The sequence below is a fragment of the Scylla paramamosain genome, chromosome 6, assembly GCF_035594125.1.
Source record: "Scylla paramamosain isolate STU-SP2022 chromosome 6, ASM3559412v1, whole genome shotgun sequence".
Lineage (NCBI taxonomy): Eukaryota > Metazoa > Arthropoda > Malacostraca > Decapoda > Portunidae > Scylla > Scylla paramamosain.
This window is the reverse complement of record NC_087156.1, coordinates 22119203-22143496: the sequence shown is the minus strand read 5'-3', so window position 1 is coordinate 22143496 and position 24294 is coordinate 22119203. Positions and strand designations below refer to the sequence as shown.

At 39.7% G+C, this 24294-nt stretch overlaps 1 protein-coding gene across 1 annotated transcript in view; it reads right to left on the bottom strand.

Annotated features, from left to right (window-relative positions):
- The window catches only part of LOC135101404 (dual specificity protein phosphatase CDC14A-like), a 45937-nt gene that overhangs the window by 7960 nt on the left and 13683 nt on the right, over positions 1-24294 (bottom strand). The window contains 12 exon segments of the mRNA XM_064005339.1: positions 2989-3536; positions 4108-4293; positions 8811-8944; positions 9230-9358; positions 9806-9864; positions 9866-9981; positions 10144-10282; positions 10884-11103; positions 11105-11200; positions 11355-11441; positions 11443-11565; positions 18022-18114. Of these exon segments, the coding sequence (XP_063861409.1) occupies positions 2989-3536; positions 4108-4293; positions 8811-8944; positions 9230-9358; positions 9806-9864; positions 9866-9981; positions 10144-10282; positions 10884-11103; positions 11105-11200; positions 11355-11441; positions 11443-11565; positions 18022-18114 (1930 nt within the window).

Below are 24294 nucleotides of genomic sequence, written 5' to 3'. Positions count from 1 at the left end.
TTATAGAATGCTTTTAATCATAAGTTAGCTGCCTAAAACATGGGTTAACTTAAAGTATAATACCAACCAGGCATGAGATTACTCTCATTTGATGAAACGTCCCATAAAGCAGATACTTGTAAAATTTATTTATCTTCTAAGGAATGCCTGTATAATGCAAATACAAAACACTGTATATACTTGAGAGTGTGTGTATTTTTTTTGTGTTGATAAGGAAATAAAGGTGTGTGTGTGTGTGTAACACAAACAGCAGAAATCTCACTAACATCAGATAATTTGTTCTAACACATTGATTAACAAAAAGTAAAGAACCTGTAGGATGAATACATCCAATTCTCATGCACTTCTGAAACTGATATACAGGAAGTTATTGCAAATGAGATTTCACTGCAAAAAAGTTCTTGTGAGCAACAAGATGAATGACCATCATCATCATATGCAGCTAACATCATCAGATGAATGGTGATCTGCAGGAAAGGTGTCTGGCTATAGCTGTCTACCAGCACAACCAGAGACAACAACCAGTTACACTGCACAAATTAGATGTATGGATGACTTTCTACCATATTCCTCCATGTTGCTGTATACTTGTAGAATGCTGCAGTTGTATTTATGTTTCTGTCTATGAATCCTTAATATTGTATTGTATTTCTATGAGAAGCATGTTACTATGTCATCCATCAAACTTCTGCACAAAATGGCATGACTTTGACTACTACCTTTGATTAGTTTTGTCAGGGAGAGTCACTTATGGCCATTTTACAAGTTGCTGTTTCTGAACTTGGCTTCAGCATGTCCATAAGAGCTACACTCTTTGCCACCTTCCAACACTGGCTTACTGAACTCCATACCATGTACACATTCTCTCTCTCACTCAGTATTGACATTATCATGTTTGTAACTTTTCTGTACAATGAAGCCCTCCTGCAGCTCCATTTTTTCCAAACTTCTGGCTGCTACCATGTCCACTCTTGGTCACTGACACATCACCATAATTCCTGACAATGGGACCATCAAAATTCTTGCACCACCCTCCTATATTTCACATGACCTTTCTGACCAACTACTTCAGAAATTACATGGCTACATGCTACTCCAGCAGAAAATATTTGTGGCCACTCATAATAGTGTATGCACACTTCAATTCAATTTTATGCAAAGAAAAGTGAGCAAATTAATTTGAGTACCAACAATGAGGCCAATGATATGCCTTCATAAAGGTTACAAGTTGTGAATTGTTTTATGTTCCAAAATATGTAAGAGCACAAAGATTTTCAAACATTTTCTTGCTAGCACCAAACAATTTAAAGGATTGAAAGAAAAAATTCAAGATTTCATATCAAATCTTAGTCACTTGATTCAAGCCAAAGTTGTCATAGTAAATAAATATGGAGTCCATTATAACTGCCCTAGTGAAGAATGCCACATGGGCCAAGACATGGGTGTGGTAACAAGTTTGGACTGCATGGTGGCACAGGAGTGTGAAGCAGGGTAGTGTGGCCATGTTAGTGGCTGAAAATCCAAGAGAAATCATTGCTGAAGCAGAAAGCCTCCTTCTTTAGAGAGGAGAGGTCTTCAATGTGCAAAGCCATGGAGACATAAGTCTGCTTTATAGATACACAGGAGTTAGACAAGCAACCCGCTGTGATGGAGGGAACACCATGATACTCCACTCACACTAGTGAAAATACTAAAAGAAAGCATTCAATAAACAAAGACCAAAGGTGTGAACTGTTCAGTTGCTATAAATCATCTATTTCTCACATCCCTTCATGACAGGGAGATAGGTATCCAGTATCCTGGAGCTCCTCCCATTACAGGACTGCCAGCATAACAGATCACTCTTGAAATGCCCATGTAATGCAACATAGCTTTTGTCATTAGCTCCGATTTGCTGTACTAGGACACAAGTCCAGTCACTGCAGCCCTACATATCATCACTTGGAAACTTCTCCTACATCCACAAGAAGCCCATAAAACCCACACTTCTTACTGCACTTCACCATTTGCATTCTTGACACTGAATTGGTATCCCCACAACCTAACCAGCGACCATTCCTTCATGACTTGCACCACAAAACTTTCAAATAAGTTTTCCTCAGCAATACACCGCCAAGAACCTGTGCCAAGACACAAAATAAAACTATATGTTATCACTACGACTCCTGACCCTGCATAAGGAAATAGCAAATGTAAGCCATACTCTTTGTTGCTCACAAGTAACACTCCTACCAGTACCACAGCATTAACATTTCTCTGCATGTCAGCTGTGGAAATGCAAAGGGGCTAATCATACTTTTTCATAAGTTACTTCCTTTACTGTAAAAATATTTGCCATAGATCTATTTCAGAGAACAAATTATTTAATATTATTAAGATTGCCCTGTAAATAAATTATATATATATATATATATATATATATATATATATATATATATATATATATATATATATATATATATATATATATATATATATATATATATAATGATGCATCTAGGATTAAGCTACTTTCCTGTAACATATTGAATCCATAATTTGAATTACTCATTAAAAATTAAAAAACAAACTGAAAGTATCTACATTTAAACATGTATCTTAAAATTTTTAGTTAAACATTTCTGGTCTATCATCATAAAAATGTGCTGTTGTGTATCAATTTACTAAGAATATGCTATAACAACCATACTCTGACATGCCCATACACATAGTCAAAGCACAACTACAACCAATCATGCAAAAAAGTAAATTGACCTAGAAGAGAATAAAAAAGCCAAGTAAATTAACATTTCAGCTTCCATTCTAAGGCATCCAAACTAAATACATAAAAATGTGCAGTTGCAGCAAAGAAAATGTGGCCAAACCTGAAAAGATAGGCAAGTGTATAGACATGCAAAAAAAAAAAAAAAAAAAAAAAAAAAAAAAAAAAACTAATCACTAAACATCTAACTTACACAGGAGAGAAACGGTAGTGAAAAAGTTGATTACTATTTGTTATTCCCTTTACTACGCGATAGACTGGAAGTTTGCTGTGTATGGCGGAGGATGACGATGAAGAGGGAAGTCGGGAGCGGCTTGCAGCACCAGAACTTTGATTCCTACAGCTTTCATCTCCTCTCAGGCCTAACCCGCCACAATCTTGCTCATGTTCAAAATTGTTATTTTCTATCTGAGGATGCTCCCCAATATTGCCATTGTCCACCGAATTTGTAGAGTGTCTTGTACAAGTTGTGTTGCTAGATCTGTGATACTGATTGTCACCTGAGTAAGTGGAAGAAAGGCAGGAAGAAGTAGAAGTAATGGAAACTTTAGAAGATGATGTAAAGGAGCCATGTATTGTTGTCTTTGTAAGAGGAGTACAAGTTGTTGTTGGTGAAGAGGTTATGTGACTTTTTCTTGGCAGGTTTTGAGACAAAGAGTGACTGTCAGAGCCTTGACTGGCCCCCACTGAAGACCCTGGGGAATGAAGCACCCCACGTGCCTTGCTCCCTCGGTGGCCAGATCCCCGGTACACTGATCCTAACAGCCATGCATGTCTTGCACAAAAGAAGACAAAGAAGTCTTACTGTAATTATGTCACATACAATATAATTCATAAACTTTGACTAGCCAACGTAAATCTCAAAATACCAGATCAATGACTTCATAATCCTTATAAATTAACACAACATAACTGTGCTATTTTCAATGAAGTGACTATCATATCCCCACCAATATTTTTCATTACAAGTAGAATTATACAACTTTTGACAAGGGCTATGCTTCTAAGTATCATATAAACCTCACATACATGATCTTTTCCTTTCTCTCTGAAATAAATCATATGCTACTAGGTATATGCATATACAGTATGTGTGTGTGTGTGTGTGTGTGTGTGTGTGTGTGTGTGTGTGTGTGTGTGTGTGTGTGTGTGTGTGTGTGTGTGTGTGTATATATATATATATATATATATATATATATATATATATATATATATATATATATATATATATATATATATATATATATATATATATATATAAAAGACACATAAGTGAGATTATATGTGAACATGGTGAAGCTACATCCTGTTAATCATATTCAATAGTCCCATGTAAACATTCTCACCTTTTAGTCGTGGCTGTGGTGGTGGTTCTTATGGGCCTACGCGATGTGTCCCGGTGGGCTGAAGTGAGGGTGGACACTTTGCCAGCCTTCAGGGGTGACAACACTGCCTCCCGCCCACTACTACCACCACCACTGCCACTGCCCAAAGGCGTGGACTTTGTACGCACGTGGGCTTTATCCTCAAGGCTGCAACAGTAATGTTGTATACCTTATGTTAAATTCAACCACTGAATTATCTGCTAATCTTATAAGAGTGCATTGGTCAGTTCCCATAAAAATAATACATCTTGTAAATGTTTCCTTTGATGCAGTGCCATACTTGTATTATAAAGTGTATGAATCCAAGGTTCCTCATTCACTAAAGGCAACGTGGTGAAATGTGAAATGCACTGCTGTTCCTCTGATAGAAAATCTTCACTTCAGCTTCAGCATATTGAGTCAGGATCATTCAATATGTCATTTACAGACAAAGTATTTTTAAAATTTTATATCATTAGAGAATAATGCTACCAATTCTTTTCAAATGACATGATCTCTAATAAACATTTCATGGCACTATTTCCAGCAATTCCAAGCTAAGTGACTGAACTTTAACACCAACACCAAACATCTGAAAAGTTCATAATTAGGGATAAGAAATATGGAAAGAAGAGACATTAATATAATAGATTTATACACCAATAAGAGAGCCTCTGCAGGCCTGTGTGGCAAACCAGAAATAAACCAAAACTACAAAATAATGAAGTTCATGCTCAAGACAACATGCTAAATGAAAAAAGAAAAATACATCATCACTAACCTAACACATTAAATTCATTGTCAAAGGTTGGACATATCATTGCCAATCAACTGTAAATACCTGAAAACCTACACTGAATATAAAGTTCGATGATGACTACCAAACTTTCATACTTATGGTCATTAAACTTGATGATTTGTAACTGTCAACATAATAAAAGAATGATATATTAAGGAGGCAAATAAATCAATAACACAGTATTCACATTTTGTTGTGGCATTTTTACTTGGTACCTACCTTAGCTTTAAAAGCCATCCACAATTTGGCAAAAGAAACTATCCACTAAAATGTTATAATTTCTAGATAAACAAAGCTGCATACATGGTGGCTTCATTTCTGTACTGTTCAAAGTAAATGGCATGCTTCAGTCCTTGTCTTCTCAAGAAACAAATTATAAAATGGCTTTTTTTTTTTACATGAATGTTTCCTACATGCATGGAAAACTAAATTACTTTTTTTTTTGGAAACTTCATGTTGATAAGACTCTAAGGACTTAAAGATCATGAATAAATAACAACTTGGACAATTTTCAAACACATCACAATAGATTATGGCATATAAGTATAATATTCATGATTCCTCCATATGTTTGATGGTGCAAATTATGAAATATGACTGGGAAAGAATGGTCCTTTTTATATCTTTTTAGTGTATTCCCTTAATGAATTCCTAAGTTCTCACATATTCTTAAGAAAATTCAAGAATGAAAAAAAAGAGGGAAGAAAAAGAAACCAGAGATAAAAAAATTCAAGAAGCAAATATATACAGTATATACACTCCACCACCCACATAATTCTGCAATTATTAACAAATGCAATATAAAGAACCTTTCCCATCATTTTTATTATATTCTTTGCTAATGTTATATTCATTACCTCACCATGTTGTGTTAACTTTTCAGATTAATAAATTTTGTAATTAAAGATGAAAGGAAGAATATAAGGTAACTGCAATCTGCGTGTGCCACCAGAATTCATGAAGAACTTAACTGCCCTCAAGAGTTAATGATGCTGTGCTTTCTTCAGTGCAATTACATACTACCACTACTATTACTAATAATATTCTCACTACTACCAATTTACAGGTGGTGAACACTTGTGAACTACACTACATATATGTGAATAGGTGCAGCATTAACAAAAACACAGTACAGCACAGCACATAAGACATGAGTTGTAAGAAAAGCCTCAACTTGACTTCACACTAAGTCTCAGTGTAGTTTTAATGGAAAGCTGTAATTGAGGTATACTGTAATAGTAAATGTGATAAAAACTTTTCCTCCACAACTGATATACATCTAGATGCAACTTAAGTACTCTCTCCAGGATAAGAGAAACATTTGTTTGTACAGTATAACACTATAACAAACACTCATAAATCAACTCATTTGAAATTTGTGAAATGAGAACACAAATCAACACAAATGAGATTTATAAAATGAGAAAGGGAATGTCAGGGTGAAGAGTGAAGGGTTGAACTGACACAAAACACCACCCACCTCTTGTCTGCTGCATTTCACCTCTACACCACACCATGCTCTTGCACCTTTTATACATATATACATGTATGCTGTGTATATGTGTGCATACAACACTCTCTTGCACTGAGAGAGAGAGAGAGAGAGAGAGAGAGAGAGAGAGAGAGAGAGAGAGAGAGAGAGAGAGAGAGAGAGAGAGAGAGAGAGAGAGAGAGAGAGAGAGAGAGAGAGAGAGAGAGAGAGAGAGAGAGAGAGAGAGAGAGATTGTGTCTCAAAACAGTTATGAGCAAATACTACAGAAAGATGCCCTCTCTCAACATCAAGGACAAAAATCCCAAAACAAATTTTCTCAGTCCACTTAAAAACTACACATGAAAGACAGAAGTTGATCCAAGTCAAAGAAGTTTGTTTATTTCTCTATATATAATAAAATTTAGGTTTAGCTATGAATGGTTATTTACCAAATGATGCAAGAGGCTTACTTGGTCAGAAAAGAGTAATCATAGCAAAAGGTTATCTGTGAATCTTACCTATTATGTGAGGTACTCTGGATTGGAGTTGTTGATGTGCCAAATCCAAGTTAAGGTATACTCAAAATCAAGTGTGTGGATTTTTTTGTTGTGTTTGCTAGTTAAAATTCCTGCAGTGACATACACATTTTCTCATCATGGAAGGATGACTTAGGTTCCAAGTATCAACATCCCTACCTCATGATGACCACGTGAAATTTCAGTCCTAATATGAGATAAATATGCCTTCTGAAAGGCTTGTAAAAAAAAATATATAATATATATATATATAAATAAATAGATAAATAAATAAATAAATAAATAAAAATAAATAAATAGATAAATAAATAAATAAATAAAAATAAATAAATAGATAAATAAATAAATAAATAAATAAATAATAAATATAAATATATATATATATATATATATATATATATATCTATATATATATATATATATATATATATATATATATATATATATATATATATATATATATATATATATATGAAAAATGTGAAAAATAAGGTGCAGATATTCTCATATACTATACCAATCCTTTAAAACTTGGACATGCCCTCTGACATATAGTATAAGAAAATAATAATAAAAAAAAATAATAATAATAAAATCTTTTTTTTTTTGTTCTTGATTGTCATGCAGTAATCAACAACACACTGGTACATATGTATGTTTTTTTGTTTTTTTTTTTATGAGCTAAACAGAAAATAATCAGGACTTGAATTCTAACTCTCCCATAAGCAACTTACTACTGACCATTTCTCATCATTCTCATTATCAATTACCCAAAATTATTCTCTCCCTCTCTAAAGTTTCCTTAACATTCTCTAAGCATTTCCTATAAAGAGATATCTTCTCCATTTCTTCTGCTAACTCAATCACAAACAACATTAGTAAAAGAAAATGTTAGATAACTGAATTAGTCTATCATGGTACTTACCAAAAGAAGTTTCATAACATAATTTCCCCTACCAGCAATCCAAGCACAAGGTTTAATAAAGCTGTAGTTGTGTAGCACAGGGCACCTTTGATATTCACAACCATTTTGGTTGACTCTCAGGGTTCTTATAAGTGAATCCATGAAGACCACAAGTGTCCCATGGCATTTTTCTCATTCTGTCAGTGCACACCTACAATACTTATGATTGATTTTTATGTTTAATAAACAGCACAAACAACAGCAAACACTTGTGTGATGTATCTGTTGCCAATTCTTGGTTTGTATAAAGGTAGCTGTATTCCAAATTTATGAGGTGCAAGATCACAGGTATCAAGGATGCCCTGTTGTGGTATAAGATACTGTACATGTTTGTAGTCTTTTCCCAAATGCAAAGTCAAGCCATTGGTTAACTATGATAATCTCTACAAAAAGCAAAATTTCCATCTCCCTTTAATGTTGTACTGTGTATCCCCAATGCTAATGACACAAACTCCAGCATCAATGAAGACATTACCACAACTATTTCTCATTATTTCCTACCCCATAACAAAGCCACAAATTCTCCATCACCATCACACTGTTTTATTAATTGGAGATGAAGGACAAAATATCAACTAACCAAAACATCTGTTATAATATGAAATTGAATTTTTAAGTCCATTTTGATGAACATAAAAAAGGACCAATCTTTCTCCCAGTCAGTTCACTTGTTTTGGCCAAACTAAATACCTTGCATTGAATACCAGTTCTGGTAGATATAGAACTTGGTGAAACCACTTTAGATTCCTGAGGATTATGATTAATTCAATTTTTTGTAAGTTCTTTGAGGTGCCATATTGAAAGTTCTACTATCCTTCACATTTATTGAGTTTTAACAAGCTCAATGTTATGTATAATTTGCTGTTTACATATTTACATCATTCACCCATCTGGAAGCTTTGTTAAGGAACTTACTGAACACGTCCAGTGGTGGCAGATCTGGAGTGAGCCCTGGAGGCCTTCAGCTGGTTAAGTCGATCCCCCTGAGTGAGACCATTGATGATGCATGTCTCCGAGTCTTTAGTGCCAGTGTTGCTATTGGCAACATCCTGAAAAGGAAACAGCTGTAAGGTTTAACTTCACAAACTCCATAAAACAAAATGAGTAATCTACTTTGTACTTAGTCACGTTTCACTTTGACAGATGGAGAAAAAGCCCTTTAAACTTTATATAATATTCACTGAATGACATGAATGAGTGTATGAACATGTTTATATACTAAACACTAAAATTATGGAGACATCTGATTCTATGTCAAGCTTCTCCCCTTGCTGCCACATGCTGGTAAATTACCAAATTCTGCAATGACAAAATACCAAGAGAAAATTCTTCACCTCAATATATTTTTCATGATTGTCTGTTTGGGAGATGTGATCATCCAGTTTCAGGGTGTCTACACCACTAAGTACCACCTGAACATTCTCCTCACGTTCAATCTCTTCATCAGATGACGTGGACACAACCTGGAAAAGAAGCGGTTGTCCATTTGTTTTAATTTCACATATGTGCACAAGTTTAGTTATAACATAATAAATTAAATTAAGTTGCAATGTTATCAAGTTTTATGTACATATTTAATTTTCACTTTTCAATATGAAAAGTATATGCTTTCAGTTTTCTATGAAACAGCTCTTTTGTGAATGTCATGGGAAACTATTTTAACAAAGGTGATGCATACTAGTGGAGTAACAAGCATCTCATTTTGGATTCTTATCTGGAGGCTAGAAAAATGTGAAATCATTCCATTTATATGTCACATTTCAGTATGATATAGCTTTACTATTTTTAACTAACAGTAATTTCATGAGTAATCATTCATATCTCTAACAGATTTCTCAAAACTACAACCTTTTCTTTTCTTTCCAGTATAAAAAGTAATGAAGATAACATACATATGATACAAAGCTTACCTGTTTCTTCTGATTCTGGTTGTTACAACTGTTCTTGTTTCTGTTGTTACGGAGGTTGGCCACAATGCTCACGATAAGCTAGGCTGTATATTCCATAAGGACATTTCTTGTTTAGGTTTTGGTTCTTGTTGCGTCCCCGGAAAATATCCCCCTCCAGCCAAAGGGATGACTGCTTTCTGCATTCAAAGAAATTGTACCATTAAAACAGTTTGTTGACATTTCTTAATTGCCATAAAATATCTAGTTCAATAACATTTATTGCACTATGGACCTTATCTATAAGCTCAGAACCACTGTGGAATAACTATAGGAATGCAACACTATTGTCTGACACTCACGAGGTGAGCCACTGTTGCTGGCCTCCTATGATAGAGCCAGGCCGACAGATGCGCAGCCAAGCGATGACCTCTGCCGCAGTGAAGCGAAAGTGTTTCATCATGTAGCAGCCAATGAGGGACCCAGTACGCCCTAGACCAGCTGCCATGTTTTGGGGGAAGATTTTTTTTTTTACTGCATCAATTTTCCCACTTCAAACATTTTTCTCAAGTGTCATCCAATATGATTGACAAATGGCCAGTTGCACAAGAGAGAGAGGGAGAGAGAGAGAGAGAGAGAGAGAGAGAGAGAGAGAGAGGAGAGAGAGAGAGAGAGAGAGAGGAGAGAGAGAGAGAGAGAGAGAGGAGAGAGAGAGAGAGAGAGAGAGAGAGAGAGAGAGAGAGAGAGGAGAGAGAGAGAGAGAGAGAGAGAGAGATGAAGAGAGAGATTATATGACCTACAAGCAGCATCTAATTGCTACAGTGAAATCTTAGTAACAATTTGGCACCTGTTAGTTTACATCAGAAAATAGAAAATCAATACTTGAGTGTACTGAACTGGTATAAGATAATTTTGACTATACTTCTATTGCACCAAAATCTGTAATTATTACACACTCACTACTTTCATATGTACTACTTTTTTCCTAATATAAAAAACAAATTAGTAAATGAATCAGTAATAGGAACAATCAGTCTTCCTAAATACTCTAAATTCCCTTTGCAATCCCTAATCTTCCCTCAGCAACCCATAACATGCATACCTTTACAATGTACAGCAATGGCTCCCTCTGTATTCTCACACACTCTTAAGAACTCTCTCATAATGTCATCCGAGGGGCATGAGCCATCTATGAAGTACATGTCGTAATGCTCAAATCCAGCATTCTTGAAACGTGCAGCATCATAGATCTTCTTGTTGAGTCGCACAATGGTCATCACGTTGTGCTTGCGGAAGTAACTGAAGTATGTCTCTGGTGAGTGGGAGTGTGTAGCCATTCTTCACTCGACTCTCTGAGTGTGGTCCACAGAAAGCCAAGAACTTGCCTGGCATAATCCAGTTGAAGTCACCATTTTTGCACTCTCTGTTTGGAGACATTATTTGGTGAGGACACAAAATAATAATTAGGTTTTTAAGATATATCACAACTTAAAATTTTGAGGTTGGAAGTTACAACTTACTTACATGATAATGCAATTCTATTTAAGAACATAAGAACACCCTGTATAATTACCTCATAATATTCATATTCATCCACATCAAAATCTTCAAAGTTGAAGAAGCCAAGCTTGTAGGCTTTGTCAATGGCCTGAAGACAGTCCCAACAATGTGAGATGGTATGTGGACATACCATAAGCGGCATCTCGGAAAGGGCAGAATGGTGGACTGTTCCCACCAATCAAGGGCTTGTATGCTTCCTCTGGGGTCTTTTTCAAGTAAATTATCTGAGGAAAACAAAATCAAATGGAGTAGTTTGATGTGAATAAATGAGATGGTCTGTAATTACTCTCTCAAGGATAACAGTTAAATACAGTTCAAATCAATGCCAGGTGTGAGAGAAGAGGGGATCATAGTACTAGGAAAGTGAAAGCCTTCACTTCCAGGATATGATGGTAAAAATTAATGTAAGAATTATAAAGTTATCAGTCTCAGGTATAGATGGAAAGATCTATAGAAAAATTATGCATTAAAAGGTACAGTTGGCCACACTCCTGCAAGGTCCACTTTGCATTACCCACTGCTGGCCAAGATAGTAACTGAAACAGTAGTAGTGAGCTTTACTCAACTCATTCATTGGTGGTAGGGAGACCCCTGCTATCTCCCTCAATTCCCCCTCTTTAACCCTCTCTACCACCAATGAATGGATCGAGCAAAGTTCACTACTAGTGTTTTGGAGTTAGTATCTCTGCCAACACTGGCATTACTAAGTGGACCTTGCAGGAGTGTGGCCAACTGCATATATCACAAGTATTAAGATTAGTAAAGCTAAGGGAAAAGAAACTGAGTGAAAGTATGGAGGAAGAAAATTAATGAGAATACAAACAAGAAATAAACTCAGTGAGAATACAAAGGGAAAAAACTCAGTAGGAATAAAACGGAAAAGAAGTTCATGGGGAATGCAGGACAGAAAGTGAGTGGAAATGTAGAGAGGAGTCAAAGGAATGAGACAGAGAGAGAGAGAGAGAGAGAGAGAGAGAGAAGAGAGAGAGAGAGAGAGAGAGAGAGAGAGGAGAGAGAGAGAGAGAGAGAGAGAGAGAGAGAGAGAGAAGAGAGAGAGAGGGGGTAGAGGAGAGAGAGAGAGAGAGAGAGAGAGAGAGAGAGAGAGAGAGAGAGAGAGAGAGAGAGAGAGAGAGAGAGAGAGAGAGAGAGGAGAGAGAGAGAGAGAGAGAGAGAGAGAGAGAGAGAGAGAGAGAGAGAGAGAGAGAGAGAGAGGAGAGAGAGAGAGAGAGAGAAAATGCAGCCAAAATACTGAAGAAAACAAATGGCGTGAAAATGCAAATATGGGAAAAAATAGAATGGATCTGATGTCTAGCATGAAAGTAGCAAAAGGAAAAATGGCAATAAAATGTAATTGTGAAGGAGAGGAATGGAGAAGACCCATGAAGCTGAAAGGTGAAGTAATGTACTGGGGGGGAGTGGAAAGGGTGTGGCAGGGTTAGTGATACAGAACAAGGGAGTGGTGGAGGTTAGTGGAGTAAGAGTGAATGAAATAAAGGTTGAAAGTAACTTATATTGGCGAAGTTATGATGGTAGTGGTGAAGATTATGGAAGGAAAAAGTGGGCTATGCATGGTAACGAAGGTAAGTCAGTTAATCATAGTTCCACTGTGTTAAGCACTGCTCCTTGACCTTACATCCTCTAATCCATATTAGTGAAGTCTGAGTTGCTATAATGGTGGTGATGGATGGGAGGAGGGAAGGTGGCTATGCATGGTAAACAACAGATGAGTGAAGGCAAGTCAGTGCAGTCATAGTTCCATTATATTTAGCATTGCTCCTTGACCTTAAGTCCACTGATCTACAATAAATCTAAAACTCAGATTTTGTAAACAAACTGTTGCCAGATCAGAGAACAAAGAGGATTCACAGAACACAATGGAAGTGAATGTGACATTTTACTTCTGACCGTGACTGTACATCATGTGGTACTGGTAATGGATTGGTGGCAGTAAAGGTTAGGTTAGGTTAGGTTAGGTTAGGTTAGGTTAGGTTAGGTTATGTGTCCATGGCATTGGCATGCAGTTACTGTAAATTAGACCCAAAATCAGCTGAATTACATGCATAAATGTATAGATCATTATAGTCAATAAATCATCTATCCTTCTATCTGCAATAGATGGATGAGATAAAGTTATTGAAGGTAGTGGATGAAAACAAAAACTAGGAATAAGACTGCACATGACACAAGAAGAGAGAAAAAAAAATAGGGGAAAAAAAAAACTGATTGTGGAGCAAATTAGTGATAATGATGCTAGTGATTCGCAATGATGTTTTCATTCTTCGCAATGATGTTTTCCATGCCCCTCACTGGCCTAAACCCTCGGAAGACTTATGGACCTGATGGGGTCCCTCCCATTGTTCTCCGAAACTATGCCTCTGTGCTTGCACCTTGCCTAGTCAAACTCTTTCAGCTCTGTCTGTCAACATCTACCTTTCCTTCTTGCTGGAAGTTTGCCTACATTCAACCTGTTCCTAAAAAGGGTGACCGTTCTAATCCCTCAAACTACCGTCCTATTGCTTTAATTTCCTGCCTATCTAAAGTTTTTGAATCTATCCTCAACAGGAAGATTCTTAAACATCTATCACTTCACAACCTTCTATCTGATCGCTAGTATGGGTTCCGTCAAGGCCGCTGTACTGGTGATCTGGCTTTCCTTACTGAGTCTTGGTCATCCTCTTTTAGAGATTTTGGTGAAACTTTTGCTGTTACCTTGGACATATCAAAAGCTTTTGATAGAGTCTGGCACAAAAGCTTTGATTTCCAAACTACCCTCCTACGGTTTCTATCCTTCTCTCTGTAACTTCATCTCAAGTTTCCTTTCTGACCGTTCTATTGCTGCTTGTGGTAGACGGTCACTGTTCTTCTCCTAAATCTATTAACATTGGTGTTCCTCAGGGTTCTGTCCTGTCACCCACTCTCTTCTTATTATTCATTAATGAACTTCTAAACCAAACTTCTTGTCCTATCCACTCCTACGCTGATGATACCTCCCTGCACTTTTCCACGTCTTTTCATACACCGTCCTACCCTTCAGGAGGTAAACATATCACGCAGGGAAGCCACAGAACGCCTGACTTCTGATCTTTCTAAAATTTCTGATTGGGGCAGAGCAAACTTGGTATCGTTCAATGCCTCAAAAAACTCAATTCCTCCATCAATCAACTCGACACAAACCTTCCAGACAACTATACCCTCTTCTTCAATGACACTCAACTGTCCCCCTCTTCTACATTGAACATCCTCGGTCTGTCCTTTACTTATAATCTGAACTGGAAACTTCACATCTCATCTCTAGCTAAAACAGCTTCTATGAAGTTAGGTGTTCTGAGACGTCTCCGCCAGTTTTTCTCACCCCCCCCAGCTGCTAATTCTGTACAAGGGCCTTATCCGTCCATGTATGGAGTATGCTTCACATGTCTGGGGGGTTCCACTCATACTGCTCTTCTAGACAGGCGGGAATCAAAAGCTTTTCATCTCATCAACTCCTCTCCTCTAACTGACTGTCTTCAGCCTCTCTCTCTCACACCGCAATGTTGCATATCTAGCTGTCTTCTACCACCATTTTCATGCTAACTGCTCTTCTGATCTTGCTAACTGCATGCCTCCCCTCCTTCCGCAGCCTCGCTGCACAACTTTCTTCTTTCTCTCACCCCTATTCTGTCCACCTCTCTAATGCAAGAGTTAACCAGTATTCTCAATCATTCATCCCTTTCTCTGGTAAACTCTGTTTACCACCTTCCTATGACTTGAATTCCTTCAAGAGGGAGGTTTCAAGACACTTATCCACCAATTTTTGACCACTGCTTTGACCCTTTTATAGGACTGGAATTTCAGTGGGCATTTTTTTTATTAGATTTTTGTTGCCCTTGGCCAGTGTCCTTCCTAACATAAATAAAATAAAAAAAATAAATAAAAAAAAAATAAAAAAAAACAATAAAGAAAACATACAGTAAAATCCCTCTCCTCCGGCATTCGAGTATCAAGCAGCTTCAAGTATCCAGCACATTTTTCCCCCGAGCCTTAAAATCAATAAAAAATCAATGTGTACTCATAATATCGATTAAAATTCCCGCGCGAGGCATACTTTGTCCCCTCGCCACCAGAGCGCACTGCTTCGCGCCACCCGCGGCCCACTGCACTGTGTTTACTTAGTGACTCAGTCCCGCGTGTGCACTGTTTTATCGCCTGACGCCTTCATCATGCCTAAAGTTGTAGAAAAGAGGAAGCGTGTTGTGCTTACACTTAAGCAGTTGATCAGATCAGCTGCTGATTAAGATCAGCTGATCTTTGTTATGGTAAGATGCGTGAGTTTTAGGGTGGTGACTGTGGACATAATTTCACTTCTATTCAAGTATCCGGCAATATTCAAGTATCCGGCATATCAACAGTCCCGTTGATGCCGGATAAGAGGGATTTTACTGTAATAAAAAATAACTGAATAAAACTGAAAAATAGTATAGACAAATAAACACATGAGGGAAAAATACAATAATAGATCTAAATTAACAAAAGAAAACCGTAAAAACAAAGAACGGAAAAATAAAATGATAAAGTAACAGACTGAGAGAGAGAGAGAGAGAGAGAGAGAGAGAGAGAGAGAGAGAGAGAGAGAGAGAGAGAGAGAGAGAGAGAGAGATGAGAGAGAGAGAGAGAGAGAGAGAGAGAGGAAACAAGAATAGAAGTGAAAGCGTGGGATCGTGATGGGGACTGGTGACTCTGGGGTGTGGTGGTGGTGGAAGAGGATAAGGGGGCATCACTGGAACAAGGGAAGGGGGAGGGCAGGGTCGTGGCAGTCATCAAGGGAGGGTCTGCATGGAGGGCACGTGAGTCAGGCGGTGCATCGTGGCCTAACAGGGACAAGGGGGGCGTGGCAAGTGTGTGTGTGTGTGTGTGTGTGTGTGTGTGTGTGTGTGTGTGTGTGTGTGTGTGTGTGTGTGTGTGTGTGTGAGGACAAAGGGTGCTGTGACATTTTTTTCCTGTTTAAGTCACAGAGAGAGAGAGAGAGAGAGAGAGAGACTAATATAAACACAAACACAAAATGAATGATCTATCCACGGACACCAAACTCTCTCTCCTTTAGTGACAACAATTATTCAATCAGAAAACACCCGCTCCCCATCATTCATTCACCCTTGATATCAGACGAAACCCTCATCCTACCTTCCATCCATCCCGTACTCTGTGACCGCATTCTCAAAAGTTCCGGCGTCTTATCTCCGCTACTTTGAACACGCTGCTAGTGGGAGATACTGGTGTTTTCAGGTTTTAAATGATATTTTTATAATTATTCCGTGTCACCAACGGGAACAACACCCACGAGAATATGACTGATTTATCTCCGTGGCCTTTGTAAATAGTCCTTCCTGAGAAAATCTAACGCGTTTCAACATCGTGCGGTGTCTTGACTTTCCATTCTGATCTCGTGTTTCGGTATTCCTGCAAGAAAGTTTAGGTTTTCCTCTTATTCCTTATTTCCCTTGCTTCCTTTTCCTTTCCACTATGATAAGGGCTAGTTTTCCTCTAATTTCATCTTTACCTTGATTTTTTATTCATTTATTTATTTATTTATTTATTTATTTTTTGTTTCCTGCATGTGATCCCATTTTTCCTCTAATTTTCATCTTTCCCTTACTTCCTTTTCGTGTCTCCATCCCTTGTTTCCCTCAATAATTATATTTTTCTCGTGGTTTTGCAACACACACACACACACACACATACACACACACACACTTGACAGTAAAACATGCATGTCACCCGTAGAGAAAGTTTCCAACACTGCGCAATTCAGGTGCGACTTTTTGCAAACAATACCAACAACTTTTTTATTGTAATATTGAGCAGCGGAAATTACAGTGGCGTGTATACGTGATGCCGCGAGACCTTGAACTAGCGGAGGAGAGAATGAGTGGGAGGGAGAAAGAGAGAGAGAGAGGGGCCGGCGGCAGGGGTTCCAGAGTTGACGGAACTAGGGAACGCCCCCCACACGCGCTCTCTCTCTCTCTCTCTCTCTACACGCCTCCAGAATTCATCCTCAGTACCCGTTATCCTACCCCGTCACAAGGAGGAATAAAATGCTATCTTGCCCTCCTCCCGCGTACTTCCTCCTCTATGGTCCGGGTTCTTCAGTGCTTTGGGCTCTCATCAGGACGATTTGCAAAGACCACTGATATGATTAATCGGGTTCCCTTGGGTGTTTTCTCGTTTTCCTCCACTTGATGGTGTAGAATTCTTACCGAGTTATTGCTAGCATCATGAAAACACCCTTGGAAAAAAAAATTTAATTCAACAAGTCTGGTAAAGGTTGAGGTAAAAGAAGTGTTTGGGGTTTTCACTTTTTCATCTTCCTTACGTGTGTGAGCAAAGCAAACAACGGGACTCCTTTCCATTCATTGCCTCTTTCTCCCGCTGCTTCCCCATGCTAATGCCTCTTCTCATCCCTCGCTCCCACAGTCACTCAACCATACACTCACCGTCACGCCCGAGTTACCGTCACTGTTATCACTGCAGCGTCACGTCACACATTGCCTGCCCTGATGTATCACCCCTATGACCTACCTGGACTATTATTACCGTGACCTCATATTAACAAAGTGACTCAGTGGACACTCCCCTTAGCTTACTCAACCAGTACCCCTACTCTCTCCCCACCCACCCCGCACACTCCAGTCCCTCCCACTCACAGAATATGACGCAATGAGGAAAGCTGCGTTGGCTCTCTTCTGCGGGTCGAGTGTAGTGTAGTGCACGATCTTCTTCTTGGCCAAAGACAGAGACTGGAAAATAAAAGAGAGAATGAATCAATATAATGTAAAAATATTCTAGTCTAGACCACCACTACCACCCACCACCACCACCACAGCCACCATCACCACCACCACCAACAACAACACCGCAGCAAGTCGAGTTTCCCTCCGTGGGCGGTGTTGGGTTAGGTAGAGGAATGAAGGCCGTAACATACATCTTAAGGTAACCGGTGACCCTCGACATTCTCCCGCAAGAGTAGGTACGTAGGTGGAATGTATGCAAGAATATGAATAAATAGATAAATCATACTTAAATAATGCACCAAATATCATTCTAGTCTCGTTGCACGTGATGCAACACGGGACATGAAGCTACGTAGCGCGTGAGGAGTGACAGACACGAGTTCCAGACAGCCGGCAATGACGTGACGCAATATTTGGGGACGGGAGAGAGTGTGTGTGTGCAGAGAGGTGAAGGGCAGCCACCAAGCCCCCGCTATACCCTCTGCAGGCACTCCCAACGCCACTTCCAGCCTCCCTACACTATCACTCTCCCTCTTTCTCTCGGGGCCATATTCTGGAACACTTCTGCGCCGCACTTCCACTAATTTCAAAAGGCTACAGCTGAAGTTAGACGGATTTCTAGAGGTGTTTTTACGGTTCTGGTGACAGATCAACAAGATTTCTACATTATCAATAAAAGAAACTCACTTGTTATCTCTCTGGTGACAGATCAACAAGATTTCTACATTATCAATAAAAGAAACTCACTTGTTATCTCTATGGCGTTTTAAAATATTCCTGGTAAGACAGCAAAGCGTTTTTGAATACGTCCTCTCTCCTCCCCACTTCCTATCTATCTCTCTCTCTCTCTCTCTCTCTCTCTCTCTCTCTCTCTCTCTCTCTCTCTCTCTCTAGCAGTGGAAAACTAATGGGGCAAAGAATCTAACTCCCAGGTTGATTCATGTACGAGGGCATGCATACATTTCAGGAAATCGAACCCAGAGCGACTAGGCACGCAATGCAACACTGTAAACCGCTCAGCTAAAGGTGACGTCGCCAGCAACCGGAATGCTGGATGGTCTTACACACACACACACACACAACACACACACACACACACACACAAGCCGATATTACTACTACTACTACTACTACTACTACTACTACTACTACTACTAATAATAATAATAATAATAATAATAATAATAATAATAATTACTGAATAAAAATAGGCCTTAATTACAAATACATAAAGTCTCACACACACACACACACACACACCACACACACACACACACACACACACACACACACACACACACACACACACACACACACATGGAAAGCCGATGTTCCTAATAATACCAATAATTACGGAATAAAAATAGATGCTTTGGTTCAATTACGAATACATGAAACCATAAGACAGGAACAAGTAGAGAACAGAGATGAATGGACAAGTAAATTGGACTATGACAGACAGACAGACAGACGGATGAGACCACGCTGACGAAGGATGACAGGAGGACACCGGGACTGGGACACACAGGGGAGGCGTGATTGCAAGGCCAAGAGGGACACGGTATAAAAAATAAAGGTGACGGGGTGTTTCAGTAATGCAAGGATCTGCATCTTGGTTTCCTGAAATGACGTGTTGATCTTGGGAGTGGGTTGAAAGTGGTGGTGGTGGTGAGTCGAAGGTGGTGGTGGTTGTGGTGTAATCAAGGAAAGCATCACACACGTCCTATAAAACTAAATTGATTAGAAGTAGATCAACAAAAAAGACGATAACAATAGCTAACTTAATCACGAACGCAACACACACACACACACACACACACACACACACACACACACACACACCATATGGAGTAATGCCACGCTGCCATTCAAAGTACAGGCGACAAGCGACAGGCGACCCCTCAATCCTGACGAAGGGTAGGCCGCAACCTCGCCACAGACGCCGGACATGATGCAGCCATCAAGCGCGCCAAAGGTCTTGCGATGGGGGGTAAGGGGGTGGGGGGGGGCGAGCCAGTGGTGACTTTCACGTGTAGAAGAAGCGCAACAGCTAGTCATCTTGCAAACCTCGGCCAGTCTATCGTGCTTTAGTTCTTTTGCACCTATCGTAATTCTCTCTCTCTCTCTCTCTCTCTCTCTCTCTCTCTCTCTCTCTCTCTCTCTCTCTCTCTCTCTCTCTCTCTCTCTCTCTCTGAAACGCTTTGTTCTCTCATTAGTACTACTCTCAAAGGCCACACAGATGATTACCCAGGTTTTCATGCTTTTTTTTTCACTAAACATGCAGAATTCTCATTAAACGACCACGCACGTCACGAAAACACCTCTGAAAACCTTAACAACTTTCAGTGCAGCCTGTTAAAAGCAAAGATGAGACCGCTGAAATGTTTGGGAATGCGGTGCTTGGCTCTCTCATGTCTACCCTTGTCTAATCAATCCCGTTCAGGTAAGTTCCTCGGGCTATTCTTCCATGCTTTGTTCTCTCTATTCCCCTTAACTCTACACTACGGTCGATACCTACTATTACCTCATACACGCACGCCTCAAGATCACCTCTCCCACAAGGCTTCCGCACCGCTCATCCTCGGCCTTCCTCCTATATAGTCTAGTGAATCGTAGGGTTACACACACAACGCTTAGTAGTCCATACATGCGTTAAACTTATCTCTATCTCGCAAGACTTCTAGACGTTCACTCTCAGCCTTTTTCCAGTACAGTTCAGAAGAGTGTAAGGTTTTGCACTGTTAGCCTTTCTTCCTCCAATATATTAATAGTGAGTTGTTGTGGTTTGTATTATCAGTCTATCTTTCTCCCAATTGTAAGGTTTATGCACTGTCAGCCTGTCTTCCTCCAATATATTATCAGCCAATCTTTCTCCCTGTCGTAAGATTATGCACACTTATCTCAAAGGTACTGCCAGCGGACCGTCTTTCATCGCTTATCACACAGCTTTCCTTGTACCTTATCTCGCCAGCTCTACACCATTCGACGCTTTATCTACTTAACTCGAATCGTATGTCTTGTCGCCACTTCATCGATACTCTCAAGTATTAGTTATTCTCCCGACACTCATTTTTTTCTTGCTCAGGTACATGACACGCAGACTTGTAGATGTCTAGTATCTGACTCACATAACAAGGATGGTTTCATGAAGAGACATCTCTCGGTGCTTCAATACTCAGTTCCTATACTCTAGTTAAGATGATGATATGAAAATGCGTAAGATATTAGACACTACTGTGGTACGAAATGAAATAAAAAGGATGGTTATGATATGAAAAGATTACGATGTACAGTGAAGCTAAGGGGACTGGGGTCCGTTTTAAAGGGTTAATAAACTCTGGAACTCGTCTCAAAGTTGATGAGATGGCAAAGTGCAAGATATCAGAGGACCATATGATAATGATAATGTAATAAAAGAATGGTTATGTGCAGTATCTGAGACGATATTTGGACGATGTTTAGTTAAGGTAAGGGTGGTCTACTTTTAAGGGTAATCTCTGGAACTCCCCTACCTACTTCTGTACTTCCTCCTGCCCATGACTTAAAATTATTTCAAGAGGGAGGTTACAAGACACTTCACAATGTAATGTTGAACTTGCATTTGGACCGCCTTCTTAATTAAGGGACTAGTACGCATCTCAGTGGCTCCCTTTTTTACCTGTTTTGTTGTCCTTGCTCTGAGCCCCTCTTACACTAAATAAATAAATAAATAACCAAACAAACAAGGGCAAATAAAGGAAGAAAAGCTATTAAAACCGCGACATGAAACAGCATACTAGTTCACTGCAGAAAGGTGACAACGTCTGATGCGAGAAAAAGTTGTGATTCTGTAGGGGGACACCATGATGCAATTCCATTAACTCTTTTGGGTATAGTTCTTCCGCTCGTCACCTTCCCCTGCGTCTATATCCAGATGCTCTTCCATACTTCAAGCTTCCATTACCTAGTTCCTAATTGGTCACCTGATATTTATACTCGATAGTTCCTTCTTTCGTCCCTTACCAAACACTAATTTTTTGTCTGGATAAATATTGTATATCGTGCCTTTACTTTTTTTTTTCCTTCTGAATGATTAATTAATGTAAAGGGAAAGCTGTATGTGTATCTTTTTTGTAAGGAGATTGCGACATGGAATAATGGCTGCCGCTTTTGGTTTTCTTTATTTTTTTCTTCTTTCTTTCTTTCTTTGGGGAGAGCGGTGTCAAAGCAGACTTTTCATACACGTTTTTGTGATTTTGTGTTCTAGATTCTGACTTGTTGTAGAGAGAGAGAGAGAGAGAGAGAGAGAGAGAGAGAGAGAGAGAGAGAGAGAGAGAGAGAGAGAGAGAGAGAGAGAGAGAGAGAGAGACTGGATGTAATGAAATCTGGCCTCTGGGGAGTGGGTATGCATGGAGTAACGAGTGTGGATCGACTGAGGAATGAGGAAGCGCGAAGGAAAACAGGTGGTGTAAGAAAGTTGGCTGCTCGAACAAGGCGTGGAAAGCTGGGATGATCTGGACGTGAGGGAAGAATTATAAGAGCGATTAGTGAAGACAACTGGACCTGATGCTTGAGATGTGAGGCTGAAGGGATGAACACAAATGGCTACAGCAGCGTGCGAAGATCTGAACATGAGGACATAAGAGTGACTAGTGAAGAAAACTAGATCTAATGCTTGAGATGTGATGTTAAAAGGCTGAACACAAGAGAGTATTGGGGTGTGCGAAGGTGCAAAGCAGGATGGATGTCTGAGGAGCGAGGAAGAGTGGTCGCGCGTGATGGGGATGAATTGAGAACACTTGTGGATGCATGTAGGGACGCAGCCACGATGTCCTCAACACCAGGGCTCCTTTGCATTCCGTCTGATCACTCCATTGGTTAGGTGTGGGGAAAGGCTCATCTTTGCGGCGCAGCGGAGGTAAGCCAATTCTGCTGTAGGGGTTTCCTGCAGATTTTGTTGGACGTACAGCAAAACGAACCTTCGCGCTGTATGGATAAGGAGTGATCTCCCTTTCCCTACAGTGTTAAGGCGATTCAAACACCCCCTGGAGCCTGGTAGGTAAGGCCATATGGATCTCTTAGGGTTACGGGGAAGCACTCAGCCTTTCACCAAGTAACTGTCGTAAGCAAGGGTCTTAAATGTCTTGCCTGCTCCCCCGTGAGAAGTATTGCATTGTCTTCCTACACTGAAACACGACATACCGTAACTTAAATTCTGCAACGTCTACCTCTTTATTTACTTCCTGACTCACCTAGATAAGAAAATGAAGGAAGTTGCAAGAAGCCATCGGGCCTACACGTGGCAGTATATAAAACATATCTTCCTATTTTCACCTGCCATCCTCATCCATCAATCTACATAATCTTCTTTTAAAGCTTCCTAATGACTCGGCACCAACAACATAATCTGGGCAAACACAGAAAGGATTACCATGCCATTAATCTACTATACTCAACGCAAAATCTTTTCTTTACGTAACCCGCATCACGCTGTGCCAGGTCACCAGACCCTGATCCCACGCCAAGACGGTGACGGGGCCCTCAGTGGTGGGTCTGGAAGCATAGGTCCCGCCGGGGCCTCCAGCCACCCACGCAAGTTCCCGCCCTCCAACACCCACACACACTGGCACGTCACCTGCACATGCGCGGCACACAACTTAGCTGCGAGTGTACATACATATACATGCTTGCATACATACATACATACATATATACATTAACACACACACACACACACACACACACACACACACACACACACACACACACACACACTGTACATACATACTACGTGTATGTTAACTGACCTTTTCCAGTCTCCTTTATTTTCTTATGCTCTTAACACACACACACACACACACACACACACACACACACACACACACACACACACACACACACACACACACACACACACACACACACACACACTGTCCCTGGCGTGTTGGCCCGGCCGGTACAGGACGCATAACTATGAGCGTCCGGCACAAAACAACAAAGGAGCGGGTTCTTCTTAAAGATGAGGTAAGGATTAAAAGTGTATCTGTGTCGCGTCTGTCACCCAACCTTGGCCTTCTCCGTGTCCCATACTCGCCCCATACATGACTTTTAATACACCTGCTTAAAACCCTCAAAGCCATGACCTGAGGGGAGATGGCGGGGTAACCTACAACCCCGACACGAGCCTCCATAGGGGTATAATTTACG